General features: G+C 49.3%; 2 protein-coding genes across 7 annotated transcripts in view; one reads left to right on the top strand and one right to left on the bottom strand.

The window, feature by feature from the left end:
* Window positions 1-20655, bottom strand: part of LOC109564039 (UL16-binding protein 1-like) — a 267031-nt gene that overhangs the window by 228534 nt on the left and 17842 nt on the right. The window contains exons 2-5 of one of the 4 annotated variants that reach the window (XM_070796351.1): window positions 18828-19097; window positions 18312-18587; window positions 17282-17423; window positions 16225-16428 (exon numbers count right to left, since the gene is read on the bottom strand). The exons of 1 other annotated variant lie outside the window; for it this stretch is intronic. In XM_070796351.1, coding sequence (XP_070652452.1) covers window positions 17308-17423; window positions 18312-18587; window positions 18828-19097 — 662 coding nt within the window. In that variant the 3' untranslated portion in view covers window positions 16225-16428; window positions 17282-17307. Of the gene's footprint in view, window positions 1-16224; window positions 16429-16522; window positions 17424-18311; window positions 18588-18827; window positions 19098-20655 lie in introns of those variants that run through there. 2 more of the 4 variants (XM_070796352.1, XM_070796353.1) reach the window with 2 other exon arrangements.
* The window catches only part of LOC109564020 (UL16-binding protein 3-like), a 47949-nt gene that overhangs the window by 11832 nt on the left and 15462 nt on the right, over window positions 1-20655 (top strand). Inside the window, exons 2-5 of one of the 3 annotated variants that reach the window (XM_070796345.1) lie at window positions 25-288; window positions 1783-2064; window positions 2668-2800; window positions 3990-4470. The exons of the other annotated variants lie outside the window; for them this stretch is intronic. Coding sequence (XP_070652446.1) covers window positions 25-288; window positions 1783-2064; window positions 2668-2800; window positions 3990-4065 — 755 coding nt within the window. The 3' untranslated portion in view covers window positions 4066-4470. Of the gene's footprint in view, window positions 1-24; window positions 289-1782; window positions 2065-2667; window positions 2801-3989; window positions 4471-20655 lie in introns of those variants that run through there. 3 annotated transcript variants of the gene reach the window in all.

The raw sequence follows: 20655 nt of genomic DNA, 5'->3' as shown, positions 1-20655 counted from the left end.
CCTCACTGTGTTTTGCCTTCACAGACGCTCATTCTCTTTCCTATAATTTCACCATCGATCCTCAGCCCAGAGATGGTCAGCCATGGTGTGAGGTTCAAGGAGAAGTTGATCAAAAGGTCTTTCTCTCCTATGACTGTGGTAGAGCTAAGATCAAGTACATGAGTCCATTGGGAGAGGAAGTGAAAAGTATGAACGCGTGGGAAACACAGACTGACACACTCAGAGACACTGGGGACTTGCTCAAGAAGCAGATGCCTGACGTTACACCGGAGAAACACATAGACAAGGGTGAGTTAGAAAGTCCAAATGCAGGAGGAGTAGACTGGGGGCTTAGCTGCATCCACTGTTTTTGGGTGAAAAAAAAAATAAAGTGCTGGGGACCAGCCCCAGCTGATCCAGGGTATTCGAAGGAGAGACGGCCTAGGCGACTATTTATATGCTAATTAGAGATATAAAGAATAATAGAATGAGGATAGCTCAGTAGGAAAATTCAGTGGAGAAAAGAGGCTGAGTAGCTTGGTTTACGCGGGAGACCAATAAAACTTCAAGACAAGAAGTTTGCACCACTTACGTAGGCCGCAGGCGCCCTCTCGAATAGCGGAAGGTGCCTCACCCTAGACACCTTCTCGAGTGGGTCTTAGAAGCCCAGGCATAATTAGTAAGCGTGGTGGGTTCCGCGCTCCAGATGGAGACTTCAGCCAGAATGTGAAAAGAATGACATGGGGAGACCAAGCGCTGGTGAACAAGCCCCATAGCTTTATTTTTAACAGGGGCTTTTATACCCTAAGTTACACATAGAGGATAATAGGGGATGCAAAGTCAGCAGTCTTTGATTCTTATCAAAAACCAGGGTTTCTTTCCTGCAAATTTATCGTATACAAATGGTTTAGGTGATTTACATCATCTTCTGGCCAGAAGGCCTACTAACATTTTATGACTCTTGACAAGGACTTATCAACAAAGACTTATTTTCTCTAAGAGTAATTATTTTAAGGTTTGGCGCCATCTTCCAAAGATAAAATTGCATTCCTATAGGGCGGATGTGTAATGGGTTTACAACAAAGGAAAGAATTTATTACCTTAAGGGTCTAAAGTTACTAACACCAAGGCCACTACTTATTTTTTCTATATACCAACTATTAATTAATACATATTCAAGGATACAATTCAGGGGATGTGAAAACTTGGCAACAAACATTGACTCATCAATGAAATCCTTAACTAGTTTATTCTGACAGTTTCTAACTCTCTGAGAGGCTCTAAGCTATTTGAATATCTTAAGCTTCCCGTGCCTCTGGAGGTGGGGAGTCCGGGTAAACTTGTCAGGCGAGTTAGAGAGCCTTCTGAGGGGTTTGGATTTAAACACTCCTAATTGCCCAGGAACTTTATTAATTGGAGCTGTAAGTTAACTCTTTGACAGAGAGAGCGAGATGGTGGTAGGGGACAGCCCCCAGTAAAGTCAGAGGTGAGAGCACAAAGCAAAAAGTAGGCAGACTCTGGTTTTTTGAGGGAAGATACTCGAGAATATCCGGGGAGACTCCCGAGGCTCGATCCTGCCTTTGCGTATGCCGAGCCTCCTTCCTCATGACCTTTGTCACGAGCGGAATGTCTCTCGCCAGCTCCCTGCGATAAAGGATATTGTCCTTGCCTAGTAGTACAGTGGAAAGAACAGCTGTTTCAGGAGAGACCAGGGCCAGATTAGCTGGGCCCAGGGGAGGTGGACCCAGGTGGGGCAAAGAATCTGTCAAGCTCAGAGGCTGAGCTCTTTCTTTTCCTCGGTAGGGTCAGGCCCTCTGACCCTGCAGGCCAGGATGGCATGCTGGCGTGAAGACAGTGGACACACCAGTGCATCCTGGCAGTTTGGCTTCAATGGACAACTGTGCCTCCTCTTTGATTCGGAGAATGGATACTGGACAATGGTTCATTCTAAAGGGAGGTGGATGAAAGAGAAGTGGGAGAATGACAGAGCTGTGACGGACTTCTTCAAGAAGGTCTCCATGGGAGACTGTCAGCGCTGGTTTCAGGATTTCTTGCTGAGCTGGGAGAAAATGTTGAAGACCACGGGTAAGTGAGAAGAGTAGGAGAAAGTGGTAGTTCTCTCATGGTGACATGGACCCACCCCTCTGTGTGTGTGAAAATGATCTGTCAGAGGTGAGCTGTCCTGGGAGAACAATGGCCCCGGGATGCTCTGTCATCCTCCTTCTTCTTCCAGCTCCTGACGTCTCTCCTCACAGCACAGGCCTTTGGACGAGTGAACATGGATTCCCACGGATCCTAAACATGAGAGCATCTCTGTGATCCCAATCTCCTTCTTATTATTCCCTATTTCCAGAATCTTCTTTTAGATGTCACCAATCCTACTTCTGGAAAAGTGTCAATACCACCCCTGCCGTCAGCTCCTGAGGACTCCATCTTCAGGTCACCGTCTCTGATGTCACAGCAGGACTGAGTGGCTGTGTTGGAAACCTTGCTCCCCCATTAGCTGTCAGAGCCCCGTGAGGACTGGGCTCCTCCCTTCCCCCCATCTCGCCTGAGGACCTATCTCAGGGGCCTCCATGTGATGTGTGTAAACTCTCTGCACAGTAGGGGTACCTGGGTCAGGGGGGCGAGCAGACATCTGCCGAGCTTGGGGTCTGGACCAGGGCTTCACTCTTACTCTCCTTGCAGCATCACCGACCACGGGACCCTCTACAATGCAGCCCATGGCCCCAGACAGCAGTTACATTGCCTGGATCGCCACCGGGGTTCTCGCCGGTTTAGTCATAATCATCGTTTTAGCCTGTATCCATTACAAGAACAGGTACTGAGGGCAGAATTCAGAGGGAAGGCAGGGGCACAGGGCCTGGTGTGAGGCCAGGGAAGGTGAATCCCAGCCAACCCCTGCCCCTCACTGAACCTCCTCATCTTGGAAATGAACGGGTGAATAAGACCCCATATTACCTGAGAGCAGAATTCGGACAAGATCAGGCCTCAATTCTGGGAAGGCCCTCACTGTCAGATGACAATCGGGAAGTGAGGGGTGGCTAGAGCATAGGAAGCTGAGGGCCTATTGATGCTTAAAGGGTTTAGCCAAATCCCCTGAGTGAGCACAGACTGCTGGCTGGCAGGGCCCCGGTAGGTGGTGTGAGAACAGCAGGCACTCAGGGCGAGGGCAGGACTCACGGGGGCTGAGAGCAGCATGGGGGCTCCGCATGATGTGTCAGCGGGGAGGGGACCCACCCAGGGGCCAAGATGAGAGGGGCCGGGCTCTCATCCCAGGAGGAACGGGTGGGAAGGCCTTTGCAGACTCTACTCCAAAGGCCTCTTCTCACAGGAAGTGGCCTGGGTCAAGCAGGCAAGGAAGGAGCCCCACAGCAGAGACTGTGGGAAGGGCTGAGGTCAGGAGCCCCACAGCAGAGACTGTGGGAAGGGCTGAGGCCAGGCCTGTGCTTGCAGGTCACTAGCCTCCTGGGGACCCAGAGCCTCCATCACTGAGAGGCTCTGCCTTGAGCAGAGGTGCCTGGGGATGGTGGGCCTGAGCTGGGGTGGAGGCGCCCAGCTAGGCGGGACCAGTAATAGATGGGGGGCCAAGACCCTGGTCCTGAGAGCTGCGTATGCTGCTCAGAGGCTGGAGGGGAATGAAGGAAGGAGGTTTGCCTGCAGCCCCCCAAGGCTGTCAGGAAGCAAAGCCCCTCCTCCAGGGACCTGCTTCCTGGTCCTTTAGGCTCACCTCGGGGAGGATCCGTACCTGAGTAAAGGGAGCAGATTGATTCCTCACTGGCTTCAGTCCTGAGCCTGAGCAGGGGGTGTCAGGGCCTGGGCTGACTCTGTGATGCAGGAAGGGAGGAGGAGGTGACAAGAAGCTGCTGGGCCTGGGGTGGAGGTGGGGGTGGAGGACATAGGAGCCCTTCAGTGAGGGTGGGGCTGGAGGGGGGCTGGGGAGGGGCAGCCCCAGGAAAGTGACAGGAGTTCCTCAGCTTCCTGCACCAATACCTCTCTCTTTTCTGCAGGAGACTGTGTTCCCCGGAAGCCCTTCCCCGGAAGCCCAAGCTCTGTTGGCTTGGCTCCTTTTGTTCTTCTGCTTAGAGCCAAGAGATCAGACCTTAGGAATCCCAAGTCTGTCTACCAGTTATGATGACACAGTGGCTGCACCATCTGTCTCTTGTCGCATCTGATGAGCATCCTCCTCAACATATTTATTTTTTTCAAATCTTCTTTCCCACTTTCTCTTGGTGTTGGGTGATGCAGTCTCTGCAGTGGTACTTTCAACTACTTGAACAAGAGATCACCACAAACATAACGCTTTCAATCTTCTAGTTTTTGGAAAATTAGACTTTTCCCTGCATCATGACCTTATTCTTAAAAATGGTGATATTGCTGGAAAAATACATCTGCTATTACAGGACTCAGAGTTTTTTTTTCCTATATCCAGAGAAACAACTTCATTGTGTTTTCAAAGGAATAAAATTTTACATTGACTGGTTCCCTTCATAGTTGGTGCTGAGTTGTGTTCGACTCTTTGCGACCCCATAGACTGTAGGCCACCAGGCTCCTCTGTCCATGGGATTTCCCAAGCAAGAATACTGGAGTGGGTTGCTATTTCCTTCTCCAGGGGATCTTCCTGATCCAGGGATCGAACTCATGTCGCCTGTGTCTCCTGTACCTCATTCGTTGGCTGATTCTTTACCAAAAGTGCCACCTGGGAAGCCTTTATAGTGATTCTTAAGTCAACATCTCTATATTGCAGAAAAGTTAAGTACTTCATGCCTGTTTTCTAATCCAGGAGAAAAGTCATGGTATGTCCCCATTCCTCCACATTATGGGATTAAATAAAACCAGTGATAATGCTTTATTTCTTGTGGAAACAGAGAATTTAAGGATCATTTCTAAAGTAACATGCAGTCCAGCTGTGAAGTGATCCTTAAATTCTCTGGATTTTTAAATGTATATATCACCATATCCCAACAGTAGGTCATGTGTTTACCCTACTATGCAGCCATCCGAGTGTTAGTTCCAGGATGGAAAACATAGACTAAAAGCCATGTAGATAGAGGCCAACCTCAGAGATACTGTGGGCTGGGTTCCAGACCAGGGCAATAAAGTAAATTTCACAATAAATGGAATCACATGAATTTTTTCATTTCCACGGCACATAATACTGTGTTGACATGGAAGTCTGTTAAGTGTGCAATACCTTTATGTCTAAATAAACAATGTATAGACTTTAATACACAACACTTTGTTTCTAAAATAAAATACGTTGAGCATCATCTGAGCCTCCAGGGAGTCACCGTGATTTTGCTGATCGAGGGTCCTGTCTCAGTGTCTGTGGCTGCTGACTAATCAGGGTGGTGGTTGCTGAGGGTTTTGGTGGGTAGCGCAATTTCTGAAAAGAAGACAGCAATGAAATTTGCCACATCAATTGACTCTTCCTTTCACAGAATTCTCTTAGCATGCAATGCTCTTTGACAGCGTTTTACCCATAGTAGATCTTCTTTCAAATTGGAGGTAATCCTCTCAAATCCTCCTCCTGCCTTTTCAACTACATTTATTCTAAACTTAAAATATTCTAAGTCCTTTGTTGTCATTTCAACAATCTTCACAGAATCTTCACCAGGAGGAGGTTTTATATCAATAAACCACTTTGCTCATCCATTAGAGTCAACTCTCATTTATCAATTTTATCATTAGATTGCAACAATCAGTCCCATCTTTACATTAGGCTCCACTTCTAATTCTAGCTCTCTTGCTATTTTCGCCACATCTGTAGTTACTTCTTCAAAACCCCTCAAAGTCATCTAAGAAAGTTAAAATCAACTTCTTCTAAATTTCTATTAATGTTGAAATTTCAACCTCTATTCATGAATCATGAATGTTTTGGGTGGAACTTATAATCATGAACTCACTTTAGAAAGTTTTCAATTGACCTTGCCCAAATCCATCAGAGGAAACACTATTTGTGGCAGCTATAGCCTTACAGAAACTATTTCCTAAACACCACGACTTGAACATCATGACTACTCCTTGATCCGTGGGCTGCAAAATGGATGCTGTGTTAGCAGGTGTGAAACCAACGTGAATCTCATTGTACTTCTCCATCAGGGCCCTTGGGTGCTTTCTCAATGAGCAGTGATATCTTGAAAGGAATCCTTTTTTGGGAGCAGTAGGTCTCAACAGTGGATTTAATATTTTTGGTAATCAGTGTTGTAAACAGATATGCTGTCATCTCAACATTGTTGTTCCATTTGCAGAGCACAGGCAGAGCAGGTTTAGCATAATTCTGAAAGTCACTAGGATTTTCAGAAGGTAAGTGAGGCTTGGCTTCAACTTCAAGTCACCAGCTGCATTAGCTCCTAACAAGAGAGCCAGCCTATCCTTTGAATCTTTGAAGCCAGGCACTGACTTCTCTTTGCTAGCTATGCAAGTCCTCGGGGGCATCTTCTTCCAATAGAACACTCTTTTCTCTACACTGGAAAGCTCTAATTTAGGATAGCCATCTTCAGAGATTATTGTATTTGGTCTTCTGGATGACTTGCTGCAGCTTCAGCATCAACCCTCTCTCTTCCACTTTATGTGCTTTATGTTCGGAAGATGGCTTCTTTCCTTAAAACTCATGAACCAACATCTACCGGCTTTCAACTCTTTTTTCTGCAGCTTCCTCACCTCCTTCAGCCTTCATAGACTTGAAGAGAGCTAGAGTCTTGCTCTGGATTAGGCTTTGACCTAAGGCAGTGTTGTGATCTTTCCTCCAGTCCAGTGAAAGATTCTCCATATCACCAGTAAGGCTGTTTTGCTATCTTCTCCTTTGTGTGTTCACTGGAGGAGCACTTTTGATTTCCTTTAAGAACATTTCCTTTGCTTCACAACTTGACTATTAGGGGGAAGAGGCCTAGTTTCTGGCCCATCTTGGCTTCGACGTGCCTTCTTTAAAAGCTTAACCATTTCTATCTTTGGATTTAAAGTGAGAGAGGCATGATTCTTCCTGTCAATGGGACATGTAGAGGTAATGTTATTAATTGGCCTAATTTTGATATTGCTGTGTCTCAGGGATTCAGGAGTTTCAGGAGAGAGATGGGCGGGTCAACGGAACAGTCAGGACACACACACATATCAGATGGCAACGTGCCCATGACTCCTGGCACCCCAAAACAATGACAATACTAACATGAAAGATCATTGATCACACAAAGGCAAAATCAAGATGGCCAAGTAGGACGCCCTGAGCTCCACTCTCCCATGAACACACCAAAACTACAACCACATACAAAACAGCTCTCTTTCCGAGAAAGTGACCTGAAACCAGCAGAACATCCCCTCTATAACCAGCATAGAGAAAGAACCACACTGAGAAGGGCAGGAGCAGAAAAGAAGGGATCTAGTTGGGACCCTTTGGCCAGGTACTCTCAAACGGAGGGGTCATCACAAACTGGAGCATTCCACCTAAGGAGCAGGAGGTTTTGGCCCTACATCAGGCACTCCAGCCCTGGTGCAGTGCTGGAAGAAGCAGCCCCATGCCCCCATTCCCTCACTCCCATTTTGGAAATGAAGAGGGTTTATGATCTGGAGCATTGGAGGACTGTGGGAAATGGAGACTCCACTCTTGGAGACCATGGGCACAGAATTGCTTGCTCCCTGTCCCAGCACATAGTCAGCAGATTGCAAAGCATCTGGTGCTCTGGCCAGCATTTGGAGACCATGCCTAGCATTGGCTGGGGCTCACAGCCAGCAGAGCTCCTGACAGGAGACTCCCCGAAACCCATCCCCCCACCAAAACACACACAGACACACAGGGAGAAGCCAAAGCTTGGCTCTAGCCAATCTTTCAGCTCTGCCCCACTTCCATGTGACGCCAGCCCAGGCTAAGACAATCACTGCAGGTCCCTGGGATACTGATGAGTGGTGTGACTGCATTGCCACACACAGCCTTATCTGGTAGAAGCCCTGACTCACACCAGTCCAGCACAATGCTCTACCTTGGGGTCACCCAGCTGCTGCCCACAGATAGCAGCAAACTCTGTGAATCAACAGGTGCAAAGGAGACAAGAAGGTTCTCAACTGACTCACTAGAGTCTCTGTGTGGGACAGACCTGTGCTGGGAGGCTGGTTGGAGGACAAGAGACCCACAAGGGTGGGCAGGACTCAGGGTTGGGTGGGGCAAGAGCTTGGTGGGGCCAGGTGAGCTGCGTGGGGAGACACTCCCTTATGAAGGGCTGGGGGCGGGAGCCTGGGTTGAATCCCCCAGAGGAGGCAACCCGGAAGCCCCTGGTAGACTCAGACCACAGGGAGGAAGGACTGGAAGAACAGGAGGAAGTCAGAGGCTGCCGTCAGAGATGGGCCAGGTCAGCCCCGTGTGAAGAGTATGGGCCCCAGGGACCTGGGCACCCAGACTCACCCCAGGCATGCCCCTGACCCCGGCCTCACCCCAGATCCCCAGGCGTGAGGTCAGAGGTGGAGGGCTGGGGAGGTTGGAATTAGTACCTGAAGTAGTTTCATGGATGTAGACTTTAGATACCTCAGAAACAGGAATCTACACAAAATTCTGACTCTGCTAGTTTCTTCATCTTGACATGCCTCAGTTTACACATTTGTAAATGGGAAACGCTACCTACGGGAATGAAGAGAGGCTAAACATTCATTTAGGACCTGAGGAGATCATGCAGGTAACCCTGAATTTGTACATGCTGAGGACTCGCCAACCCCTGTCTCAGGAGTTGTTGTTTAGTCACTAAGTCGTATCTCTGTGGTCCTGTGGACTGTAGCCCGCCAGCCTCCTCTGTCCATGGGATTTCCTCAGGCAAGAATATTGGAGTGTGTTGCCATTTCCTCCTGCATGGGATCTTCCCCATCCAGGGATGGAACAGACATCTCCCACATTGACAGGCGGATTCTTTACCGCTGAGCCACCTGGGAAGCCCCTTATCAGGTGTTAGTGCCGCTAAAAACACACAAGGAACATGGGGATCCAGAGAAGGGGATGGATAGAAGAAAGGTGAGGGACAGATCACTGACCTTTTTAGGAACATCAGTCCCACAGAGGGTGTGGGGAGCCTGGGGGAGCCCCCAGGAGAGACTCCTGTGGGAGGACTCTGGGGACTGATTCCCTTCTCCACTGGCCAACCAGGCTCCTCCCCAAGGGTGGGTCACCCCGGGGCTCCAGGTGGCAAGGGCTGCTGGTACCAACTTCAGTCGTGCTTCCTGGTCCTGCTTCTGCTGCCCAACTGTGTCCACAAAGCGCAGCGTGGTGAGTTCCCGGTGAACCTGCTGGGAGAAGGCGGGGATGATGCATTATAACCAGAGAGTGGGACCTGAGCTGGCCTTGGTTAGAAAGTCCACGGCCATGGTGTTGCCTACGCCTCCTCCTCCTCAATCCTTAGGTGAGCTCCTTCCCTTGTTGGCACCTGCTGGGCTGGTTGGCCACCTTCAGGCCAGCAAACGGGCAAACTGGTTGAAATAGCAATGCTCAGACAATGGGAGGTGGGGAGGCAAGAGGACAAGGAGAGCATGGCAGGAAACACTGCCATCCCTAAGCTCCCAGCCCCTCAGCCATGCCTCCAGGAGTGGGACCCCTGTAGCAGGGCTGGGACAGGTGACCTTCCTGTGGGGAGGAACCGGGACACCCCCTGAAAAGCACACACCACTGATCTCATCTGTTCACACAAACCCTTCTCCTCCACATGACTCCCTGCCCTTGACTCCCAGGCCACTTTACCAGCTATAAACCACCCGTGCCACCCGGGCTCTCCCTTCCCCAGACACATCCCCTTAGTGGCCACACTCCTGCCCCACATCTCACTAAGTTCATTCCACATCTTTGCATCCCGAGAAGCCCAGGGCTTCCAATACCTTCCCACCTGTGAATGGACCCGAATCACAGTCTCCACCACTGGCATCCTATCCCCTTGCCTGAGGACTTACACCAGCAAAAGCCTCCCAGCCTGGTCCCCAGGAGGGTCGGGAGCCCATCGCCCAAAGTGTGACATGGGGCCTGAGGGTGAGGAGGGGCACCCCCACTTCTACCCTTTGTTCCCACATTCATATCATCCACAGACTGTGGAGATGGCAGCCTATAATGGTTATTGATTAAGACAGGAGATGGAGAACTCTTCTACAAAGACAATAAATCTGTTCGTCTCTTCAGGCCTTTTGGCGTCTGTCTCTGTGCACCCCCAGGTTTGTGGTGGGACAAGAGGCAAAGACAATGTGAAAAACCAAAGGAATCCCTCTGACCACTGTCCTGGTTTGCGAACTCCAGCACTGGGTGACTCATCACTGGGGGAATTATCCGGGGGCTCCCTCGGCTGCCTGTTTATGAGTCACAACCCTGCCCTGTCCTGCCTTGTAGCCTCTGGTGGTGGGAATGTGATAGGAGGGTGGGTCCTGCAGTTACAGGCTAAAGCACCCCTCCTCTGCTGTAGAGTGGCTTCCTCGGTCCAAGGGGCCACGGGGACCCTGTGTAACCACAGAGGTAAGCAGAGGACAGGAAGGTACCACAGTTCTGCTGTCAGGTCTTGGTCCCCTGCTGGTCATCTTATCTGTTTCCTGTGGCCCTGCTTATGCCAAACCACACGGTCACTTCTATCCTATGACAGCTGGCCTCTCAGTAATGATTACTGACTGGATGAGCCCAGTTCATCAAGACTGGAGGTCCCTTCTCTACCAGACTCAGGACCATATCAGTAGCCATGTTTAAATGAAGGCTTTCCCCACTACAAGTGGCGTGGCCATGCCTCTGACCCTGTGGGGCTGGGTTGTGATGCTCTGATTAGGATGTCATAAGCTCTCCCTGGGGGAGGGCATGGCAACCCACACTGGTATTCTTGCCTGGAGAATCCCATGGACAGAGGGACCTGGTGGGCAACAGTCCATAGGGTCTCAAAGAGTCAGACATGACTGAAGTGACTTAGCAGGCAGGCAGGTTACCCCTGGCACGATTTCCCCAGCTGGATGGACTTCTGTGTCATGGGTGCTACAGGGTCCTAGGGTCCCAGTGGCAGTTCCCACCACACTCTTTCCTTCATGTCCTTCCCATGAACACCTTCCACAGCTGAGTTGAGCAGTTACAGAGGCCTCTGGTCTGCAAACCCTGAAATATTTAGTGTCTGGCCATTGATAGAAATGCTTTACACCAGGCAGATATAAAAAGAAGATGTGAAGGGATCACAGCCCTGCATGCTTTCAGGCTATGATTGTCACTAATCTCTGTCATTTTACCCAGAAAATTGTGGTCTTGCAACATCCTGTTTGTAGCAATGGAAAGACAATATGAGAATGTACTTGTACTTCTCAACTATGGCAGCCTTTGCCCCATTCCTAACTACAGAGACTTTTCCATCATTGGTTCAAATCCAGAGAATGTGAAATAACCACTGTGTGGGTCTTCACACGCCGTGATACCCCTATAAGCAGGATGCAGGATGGTTATATATTCAGTACCCTGCATCTCATGCATCACATTGATAACAGCAGGGCCGCGATGATGCTTCAGATGCCTGGACATGATGTGAGTCACACACTGGGTTCATAGGAATGTGGGGTGGCTTCTGCTTCCCGGTATGCACTTACCTGAGTCAATGGCCGTGTGGCTTCCAAGGATGGGGAAGGCCAGAGGACTGCTGCACTGTGCTTGCCACGGTGATAAGAGGGCCCTCCTGCTGGAAACTGGCATCTCTCTCTAGTAAGGGATTCTCTGTTCTGATAACTGGCTCAGTTCTAGAAACTGAGCAAAGTATCCAGACAAGCTGTTGGGACGGCTGTTTTCAGCTTCCTGATCATCCAGCTTGTGTTCTATTTTCTATCGCTTCTGGGTTTTTTTGTGTTTTGGTCAGCTGTCTGGCTTTTGGGATCTTAGTTCCCTGACCAGTGATCAAACCGGGCACCTGGCAGCAAAACCCCGGAGTCCTAACCAGTGGAGCCCCAGGGCATTCCCTTGTCTCATTCCTTTCAATCGTGCAGTTTATATCTAGGTTGGCCGCCCATCCAGAGTGTTTGCCTCTAGGATTGCCCTGTGCTGTGAACCAGCATCATACTCTGCAGCCAGGACCTGGCAGCCGTCCCATCTCTCTACTCATATCAACCATTGTGCCTGCTTTGTTCCTGACACGGTGCATCCCTACCTGGGATCTGCATATGTTCAACCCCTGTTTCTGCTGGAAGCCCACTGGAGACACCATCTCCGAGCAGCATCCTGACCTTCAGCAAAAGTCCTTCTGTGTTACTGACCAGTGCTCCTGGACTCCATCAATAGAAGTTGGTAAAAGGCCAGACACAAATTCAGGGGGAAAGAAGCTTTATTGGGACTCACGAGGGAGCAAAAACAAGTAACATGTTCCCTTGCTGACTCCAGAGGGTGGGGGAGCCGGTCCCACATATGAGTTGAGAGTGGGGGCGGGTCCTGGGTTCAGGCCAGGGGGTGACCTGGGTGGTTTGTTCCCCCTTGGTGGTGCTGTGTGCAGGGATCATGACCAGTACCCTGCTTTTGCTCCTGGCTGCTCTGAAATCGCCTTGGGTTTTTGGTCTTTTTGTATCTTTTTGTTGATTATTTGCCCCAACTGCAGGTGGATGTAATTATTTTTAGCCCCTTACAATTTCTTTCGATTTTACAATTTACAAATAAAATAAATTTCTTTTACAATTTATTTTGATGCTTGATGTGACTTTTGTCCAGGTACACTCACTGCAGCAAACTGTCCCAGCCTGTCTCCTTACCCACTGAGGGGTTCTACACCCTTATTCTTAAGGGTTAAGGGGCTGAAGCTTTCTTCTATCAAAACTTCTCCCTGCTGGACAGGGACCACTGAACTGAGCCTCCCCTCAAGGTGCAGAAGTCCCTCACAAGGACCTACATGGATCTGGGCCACCCTCCACTGAAACGGCTATATTCCTTGAGCCACCATGAATGTTATTTCAAACTGGTAGATCTTACAGACACAAAGTCAATCAAAAGGTTAAATAAACAAGGACTAGAAAGGAAAGAACAACAATAGCTATTAAAGGGCCTAGAAAGGGAATGAACCGGGTTAACTTTGGAAGGACTTTCTCTTTTTTTTAAACTCTTGGCAGAGGTGAAATCTCCCATGACAAAATTGTGAAGCCCCTCTACCTGTATATTTAAGGTGCATAGTTACACCTTAATATAAGGTGTATATTTCCTTAATATTGACCTCAGAGAGACAGTTGTGAGTGGTGCTAAAGAGGGATCTTAGTTTCCTGCCCAGGAATTGAACCTGGGTAGCTTGGTGTAAAATGAGGAATTCTAGACACTAAACATCAGGGGCTAGATGCAAAGTTCCCTTGGCTCTTACCAACTTTGAAAGCAAGAATGTTTCAAGGAGGCAAAAACTGTAAAAACAAATACCAAAGTTATTACTGGAGACATAACAGAAAAAGTTTGTTTATTTAAGACGGAAGCAAGGTGGAAATATACACCCAGAGAGGAGTGCAGGAGTCCTGAATGAGCAGCACAAAGAAGCTAGGCTAGGGATTTAACATACACATACAGGGCTTCCCTTGTAGCTCAGTCAGTAAAGAATCTGCCTGCAGTGCAGGAGACCCGGGTTCGATCCCTGGGTTGGGAAGATCCCCTGGAGAAGGAAATGGCAACCCACTCCAGTATCCTTGCCTGGAAAATTTCATGGACAGAGGAGTCTGGTGGGCTGCAGTCCATGGGGTTGCAAAGAGTTGGGCACGACTGAGCGACTAACACTTACTTACTTACTTACATGTCTCTATCTTCCCTGGTGGCTCAGTTGGTAAAGAATTTGCCTGCAATGCAAGAGACCCGGGTTCGATCCCCAGGTCATGAAGATCCCCTGGAGAAGAAAATGGCAACCCATTCCAGTACTCCCTTGCCTGAAGATTTCCATGAACAGACGAGCTGGTAGCTTACAGTCCATGGGATCCCAAAGAGTCAGACATGACTGTGTAACTAACCTTCTTTCACTTTCACTTCCATACATGCATCCATTCTTCCCCAAGTCCCCTCCCATCCCCACCCAGGCTGCCACTTAACATTGAGCAGAGTTCTATGTGCTATACAGTAGGTCCTTGCTGGTTATCCATTTTATTCATTTTTTAAAAATTTTATTTTATTTTTAAACTTTACAATATTGTGTTAGTTTTGGCAAATATCGATATGAATCCGCTACAGGTATACATGTGTTCCCCATCCTGAACCCTCCTCCCTCCTCCCTCCCCATACCACCCCTCTGGGTCGTCCCAGTGCACCAGCCCCAAGCATCCAGTATCGTGCATCGAACCTGGACTGGCGACTCGTTTCATACATGATATTATACATGCTTCAGTGCCATTCTCCCAAATATTCCCACCCTCTCCCTCTCCCACAGAGTCCATAAGACTGTTCTATACATCAGTGTCTCTTTTGCTGTCTCATATACAGGGTTATTGTTACCATCTTTCTAAATTCCATATATATGCGTTAGTATACTATATTGGTGTTTTTCTTTCTGGCTAACTTCACTCTGTATAATAGGCTCCAGTTTCATCCACCTCATTAGAACTGATTCAAATGTATTCTTTTTAATGGCTGAGTAATACTCCATTGTGTATATGTACCACAGCTTTCTTATCCATTCATCTGCTGATGGACATCTAGGTTGCTTCCATGTTCTGGCTATTATAAACAGTGCTACAATGAACATTGGGGTACACGTGTCTCTTTCCCTTCTGGTTTCCTCAGTGTGTATGCCCAGCAGTGGGATTGCTGGATCATAAGGCAGTTCTATTTCCAGTTTTTTAAGGAATCTCCACACTGTTCTCCATAGTGGCTGTACTAGTTTGCATTCCCACCAACAGTGTAAGAGGGTTCCCTTTTCTCCACACCCTCTCCAGCATTTATTACTTGTAGACTTTTGGATTGCAGCCATTCTGACTGGCGTGAAACGGTACCTCATAGTGGTTGTGTGCATGTTGATCCCAGACTCCCTAACTATCCCTTTCCCCTCATCCTTTCCCCCTGCAACCATAAATTCATTCTCTAAGTCTGTGAGTCTCTTTCTGGTTTGTAAGTAAGAGCACTTGTATCACGACTTTTTGGATTCTGAGTATGAAGGACCTCAGAAGGTGTTTCTGCTCCTCCGTCTGACGTATGTCGTTCAATATGACACTCTCCAGGTCCATCCATGTTGCTGCATAGGGCATTGTTTCATTCTTTCTGAGGCTGAGAAATACTGCCCTGTGTGTATGTCCCACATCTTCTTTGCCCATTCATCTGTGGGTGACGTGTAGGTGGCTTCCAGGTCCCGGCTACTGTGAGCAGCGCTGCCGTGAACACAGGGTGCACGTGTCCTCTCAGACCATGTGTCCTCAGAATCGCCAGGGACATCGAATCCCACAAGATGGACAAAGGGTGACACGTCATGACCTCTCTTGGGGGTTAGAAAACAAAAATCTTAAATACTTCAAGTTTCCTGGAGTACTCAGATTTTTATTTAAATAGCACGAAGGCAATGGCACCCCACTCCAGTACTTTTGCCTGGGGATCCCATGGATAGAGGAGCCTGGTAGGCTGCAGTCCATGGGGTCGCTGGAGTCGGACATGACTGAGTGACTTCACTTTCGCTTTTCGCTTTCGTGCATTGGAGAAGGAAATGGCAATCCACTCCAGTGTTCTTGCCTGGAGAATCCTAGGGACAGGAAGCCTGGTTGGCTGTCATCTATGGGGTCGCACAGAGTTAGACACGACTAAAGCGACGTAGCAGCAGTAGCAGTAGCAGCATAATAAATAGGCTTCCTCAGTGGCTCTGATGGTATAGAATCTGCCTGCCAACACAGGAGACACAGCAGATGTGGGTTCAATCCCTGAGTTGGAGAGGTCCCATGGAGAAGGAAATAGCACCCCACTTCAATATTCTTGCCTGGAGAATCCCATGGATTGAGGAGCCTGGCGGGCTACAGAGCACGGGGTCACAAAGAGTTGGACCGACTGAGCAACTAACACTTTCACTTTAAGCGTAATAAATTATTAAGGGAAATAGTCATAAATAAAACTTTCTTCTATTGAAAATAGGTTGAGGTGATTTCTCCAGACACAGAAAGAATCCCTGAGTCCTGTAATAGCAGATGGTATTTTTCTTGCAATATCATTTGCAAGAACAAGGTCACGAGGCAGAGTCTAATTATCCACAAACTAGAACACGATGAAAAATGTCCTGTTTGTGGGATTTCTTCAAGGACTTGAGCATTTCCGTGTAGAAATTCCATCACTTAGCACCAGGAGAAAATGGTGAAATAAATTGTTCCTGTTTTTTTTTTTTAAAGATGCTGTGTAGGATTTCGTCAAATGTGATAAAGCCCATGAGATGATGCATCTACTGTGTCATTGTAACCAGAAAACAGACTCAGGACTTATGGGGTCTGATCTCCTGGATCTAAAGTGAAGAGCAGGAGAGAAGCAGACAAAGCACCTGTCACGCTTCCTGGGAGCACCGTCTCCTGCAGAAAAGAAAGAGGCCTTGGTCCAGGAGGCTGAGAAACTCCTGTCACTTTCCTGGGGCTGCCCCTCCCCAGCCCCCCCTCCAGCCCCGCCCTCACTGAGGGGCTCCTATGTCCTCCACCCCCACCCCCACCCCAGGCCCACCAGCTTCTTGTCACCTCCTCCTTCCTTCCTGCATCACAGAGTCACTCCAGGCTCTGACACCCCCTGCTTAGGCTCAGGACTGGAGCCAGTGATGAATCAATCAGCTCCCTTTACTCAGGTCCAGATCCTCCCCGAGGGGGGCCTAAAGGACCAGGGAGCAGGTCCCTGGAGGAGGGGCGTTGCTTCCTGACAGCCTTCGGGGGCTGCAGGCAAACCTCCTTCCTTCGCTCCCCTCCAGCCTCTGAGGCAGCAGCTGACAGCTTTCAGGACCAGAGTCCCTGCCCCCCATCTCTTCCTGGTCCCTCCCAGCTGTGCACCTCCACCCCAGCTCAGGCCCACCCATCCCCAGGCACCTCTGCTCAAGGCAGGACCCCTCAGTTATGGAGGCTCTGGGTCCCCAGGAGGTTGGTGATATGCAGGCCACACTGAGTCAGACCTGCTGCTGCTCCAGGAGCACAGGCCTGGCCTCAGCCCTTCCCACAGTCTCTGCTGTGGGGCTCCTGCCTTGCCTGCTTGACCCAGGCCACTTCCTGTGAGAACAGGCCTTTGGAGTTGGGTCTGCAGTTCTTGCTCTCGGGTCATATGTGGTCTTATCCCCCTGCTCATTTCCAGGATGAGGAGGTTCAGTGAGGGGCAGGGGTTGGCTTGGATTCACCTTCCCCAGCCTCACACCAGGCCCTGTGCCCCTGCCTTCCCTCTGAATTCTACCCTCAGCACATGCTCCTAGAAAGGACTCAGCCCAGGAAGACAGTTATGATGAAACTGGTAAGGAGCACGGGCAGGATCCAGGTGATGTGCTTGATGGCTGTGGCCAAGGACTTCACTGTAGGGGGGCCAGTGGTCGGTGATGCTGCAAGAAGAATAAGGGTGAAGCCCTTGTCCAGACCCCAAACTCAGCAGATGCCGCCTCAGCCCCCTTGACCCAGGTACCCCTACTATGCAGCCTGTTTGCACCCACACATGGAGGCCCTTGTGACAGGTCCTCAGGCGAGACGCGAGCAGGGGAGGAGCCCAGTCCCCATGGGACTCTGACAGCTAATGGGGAAGCAAGATTTCCAACAGAGTCTCTCATCCTGCTGTGACATCAGAGACGGTGACATCAGGATGGAGTCCTCAGGAGCTGACAGTAGAGGTGCTATTGACAGATTTCCAGAAGTAGGACTGGTGACATTTAAAAGAAGGCTCTGGAAAGAGGGAATATTAGTAGTCTCTGAAACATGTTTAGTGAATAGCTAACTGCAAGTTGCCTTTGAACAGTAGAAAAGGAAATACTAAATTTTATTCTTATGGCAAGGAGAGGGTCAATTTTATACTTTGGGGTCTATGTAATTTTTTTTTTTTTTTTGTATCTTGTACTATAAAAATGGTGAGAAATTTTAAACCAAACAGAGAGATAATATATCTAACTTGACTAAAATAAATAAATAAATAAATAAAGAGTAAGAATGTATTAAAAAGAAAAAAAAAGAGAGAATAGTAAGAAGGAGATTGGAATCACAGAGATGCTCTCATGTTTAGGATCAGTGAGAATCCATGTCCAACAACACAAAGGCCTGTGCTGTGAGGAGACACACCAGGAGGTGGAAGACGAAGGAGGATGACAGAGCATCCCTGGGCCATTGTTCTCCCAGGACAGCTCACCTCTGACGGATCATTTTCACAAACACACACACACACAGAGGGGTGGGTCCATGTCACCATGCGAGAACTACCACTTTCTCCTACTCTTCTCACTTACCTGTGGCCTTCAACATTTTCTCCCAGTGCTCCAAGAAAGCCTGAAAACAGAGCCAACAGTCTCCCTTGGAGACCTTCTTGAAGAAGTCGGTCACAGCTCTGTTATTCTCCCACTTCTCTTTCATCTGTCTCCCTCCAGGATGATGCACTCTCCAGTATCCATTCTCCGAATCAAAGAGGAGGCACAGTTGTCCATTGAAGCCAAACTGCCAGGACACATTGTTGTGTCTGTTGTCATCTCGCCAGCATGTCATCTTGGCCTGCAGGGTCAGAGGGCCTGACCCCACCGGGGAAAAGAAAGAGCTCAGCCTCTGAGCTTGACAGATTCTTTGCCCCACCTGGGTCCACATCCCCTGGGCCCAGCTAATCTGGCCCTGGTCTCTCCTAAAACAGCTGCTCTTTCCACTGGACTACTAGGGAAGGACAATATCCCCCCCCCCTTTTTTTTTCACCTGAAAACAGTGGATGCAGCTAAGCCCCCAGTCTACTCCTCCTGCATTTGGACTTTCTAACTCACTTCTGTCTATGTGTTTCTCCAGTGTAACGTCAGGCATCTGCTCCTTGAGCAAGTCTCCAATGTCTCCGAGTGTGTCAGTCAGAGACTGTGTTTCCCGGGCATTCATACTTTTCACTTCCTCTCCCAATGGACTCATGTACTTGATCTTAGCTGTACCACAGTCACAGGAGAGAAAGACCTTTTGATCAACTTCTCCGTGAACCTCACACCATGGCTGACCATCTCTGGGCCGAGGATCGATGGTGAAATTATCGGAAAGAGAACGAGGGTCTGTGAAGGCAAAACACAGTGAGGGTGAGGTTGGGGAAAAAGACCCTGAGGCCCCTTCCCACAGTTATGTGAGAGCAGAGTAAAGTGCAGGGCTGGGCTGACAGAGCAATGACACCCTACAACACACACCATACAGCCAGTGCCCCTCCTCTCCTTGTGGAGAAGGAGGAGTCCCCTGCCTGGCAAATTTCACACATCCTGGGTGTGTCCGCTGTCCACCAGGTCCGATCCCAGCATCATAACCTTTGCAGAGACGTGCCAGGATGCTATGCAGGAAAAGCCTAGATGACAGCGGGCTGTCAGAATCTAACTCCATGTCCTGTGAGAGACGGGGAGCCTGTGGGGATGCTCCTGAGGAAGCAGGATCACAGGCAGAGAGGCAAAGAGGTGACAGGTGAGCACAGAACCCCAAGTTGGAGAAGGAAGAGTTTATATTTATGGGTCACGGGAGTTAGCAAGGCCAGGGAGATGCTGCTGATCTCCCATTAGGATGGGTCTTGGAAGCCTGGAGAAAGGCCTGGCCCACATGGCATGAAAGAAAATCCAGAACTTCCGAGGCAGGTGATAGAGGAGGGGATCAAAGGCTCAGGGAAGTGACTCTGCCAGGGTGGACACGGTATGAAAGGGCAGGATAGTGTCCAGGGCACCAGGCGCCATGGGAAAGCCTGATGGACTCTACGGAGCCTGGGAGGAAAGTGTGGATGAGAAGCATCTCCAACAGCTGAAGGTTGACTTTTGTGGAAATCAGGGATAGTGGTAGGACACCGTGTTCCTGTGGGCTTCCGGCAGGAACAGGGCTGGAAAATGGGGAAAGATCAGATTCTGGGTGGAGTGTTGTATGTCAGGAGCAAAGTTGGTACAATGGTCAAAGTCATTAGTGAAAGTCACTCAGTCGTGTCTCACTCTTGTGACCTCCATGGACTATACAGTCCATGGAATTCTCCAGGCCAGAATACTGCAGTGGGTAGCCTTTCCCTTCTCCAGAGGATCTTCCCAATCCAGGGATCGAACCCAGGTCTCCGTCATTGCAGGAAGATTCTTTACCAGCTGAGCCACAAGGGAAGCCCAAGAATACCGGAGTGGGTACCCTATCACTTCTCCAGCGGATCTTCCAGACCCAGGAATCGAACGGGGGTCTCCTGTGTTGCAGGTGGATTCTTTACCAACTGAGCTATCAGGGAAGCTGAAAGTGATTAGAGAGTCCCAATGCCAGCCAGGGCCTGACTGCAGAGAGTACAATGCTGGCTCATAGCACAGGGTGATCCTAGAGGCAGAGAGATGGTCAGTGAACCTGGATGCAAACTGCTTGATTGAGAGACAGAAAACAAGGAGAGACAAACACAAGACTGGATGATCAGTAGGCTGAAAGCAGCCATCCCTACCAAACATCCCTACCAAAATTTCCAGAAGCGAGCTACTTCTCAGAAGGCATCACCAGAGAAAGAAGCCACGTCCCAGTGAGGAGGGCCCTTTCATCACCACAGCAAGTGCAGAAGTCCTTCGATACTCTCCCGATGAGCCACACGGTTATTTACTGGGGTAAGTAAGCCCAGCACTT

This window comes from Bos indicus, chromosome 9, assembly GCF_029378745.1.
Source record: "Bos indicus isolate NIAB-ARS_2022 breed Sahiwal x Tharparkar chromosome 9, NIAB-ARS_B.indTharparkar_mat_pri_1.0, whole genome shotgun sequence".
Classification (NCBI taxonomy): Eukaryota; Metazoa; Chordata; class Mammalia; order Artiodactyla; family Bovidae; genus Bos; species Bos indicus.
This window is presented reverse-complemented; position numbering and strand designations above follow the sequence as displayed.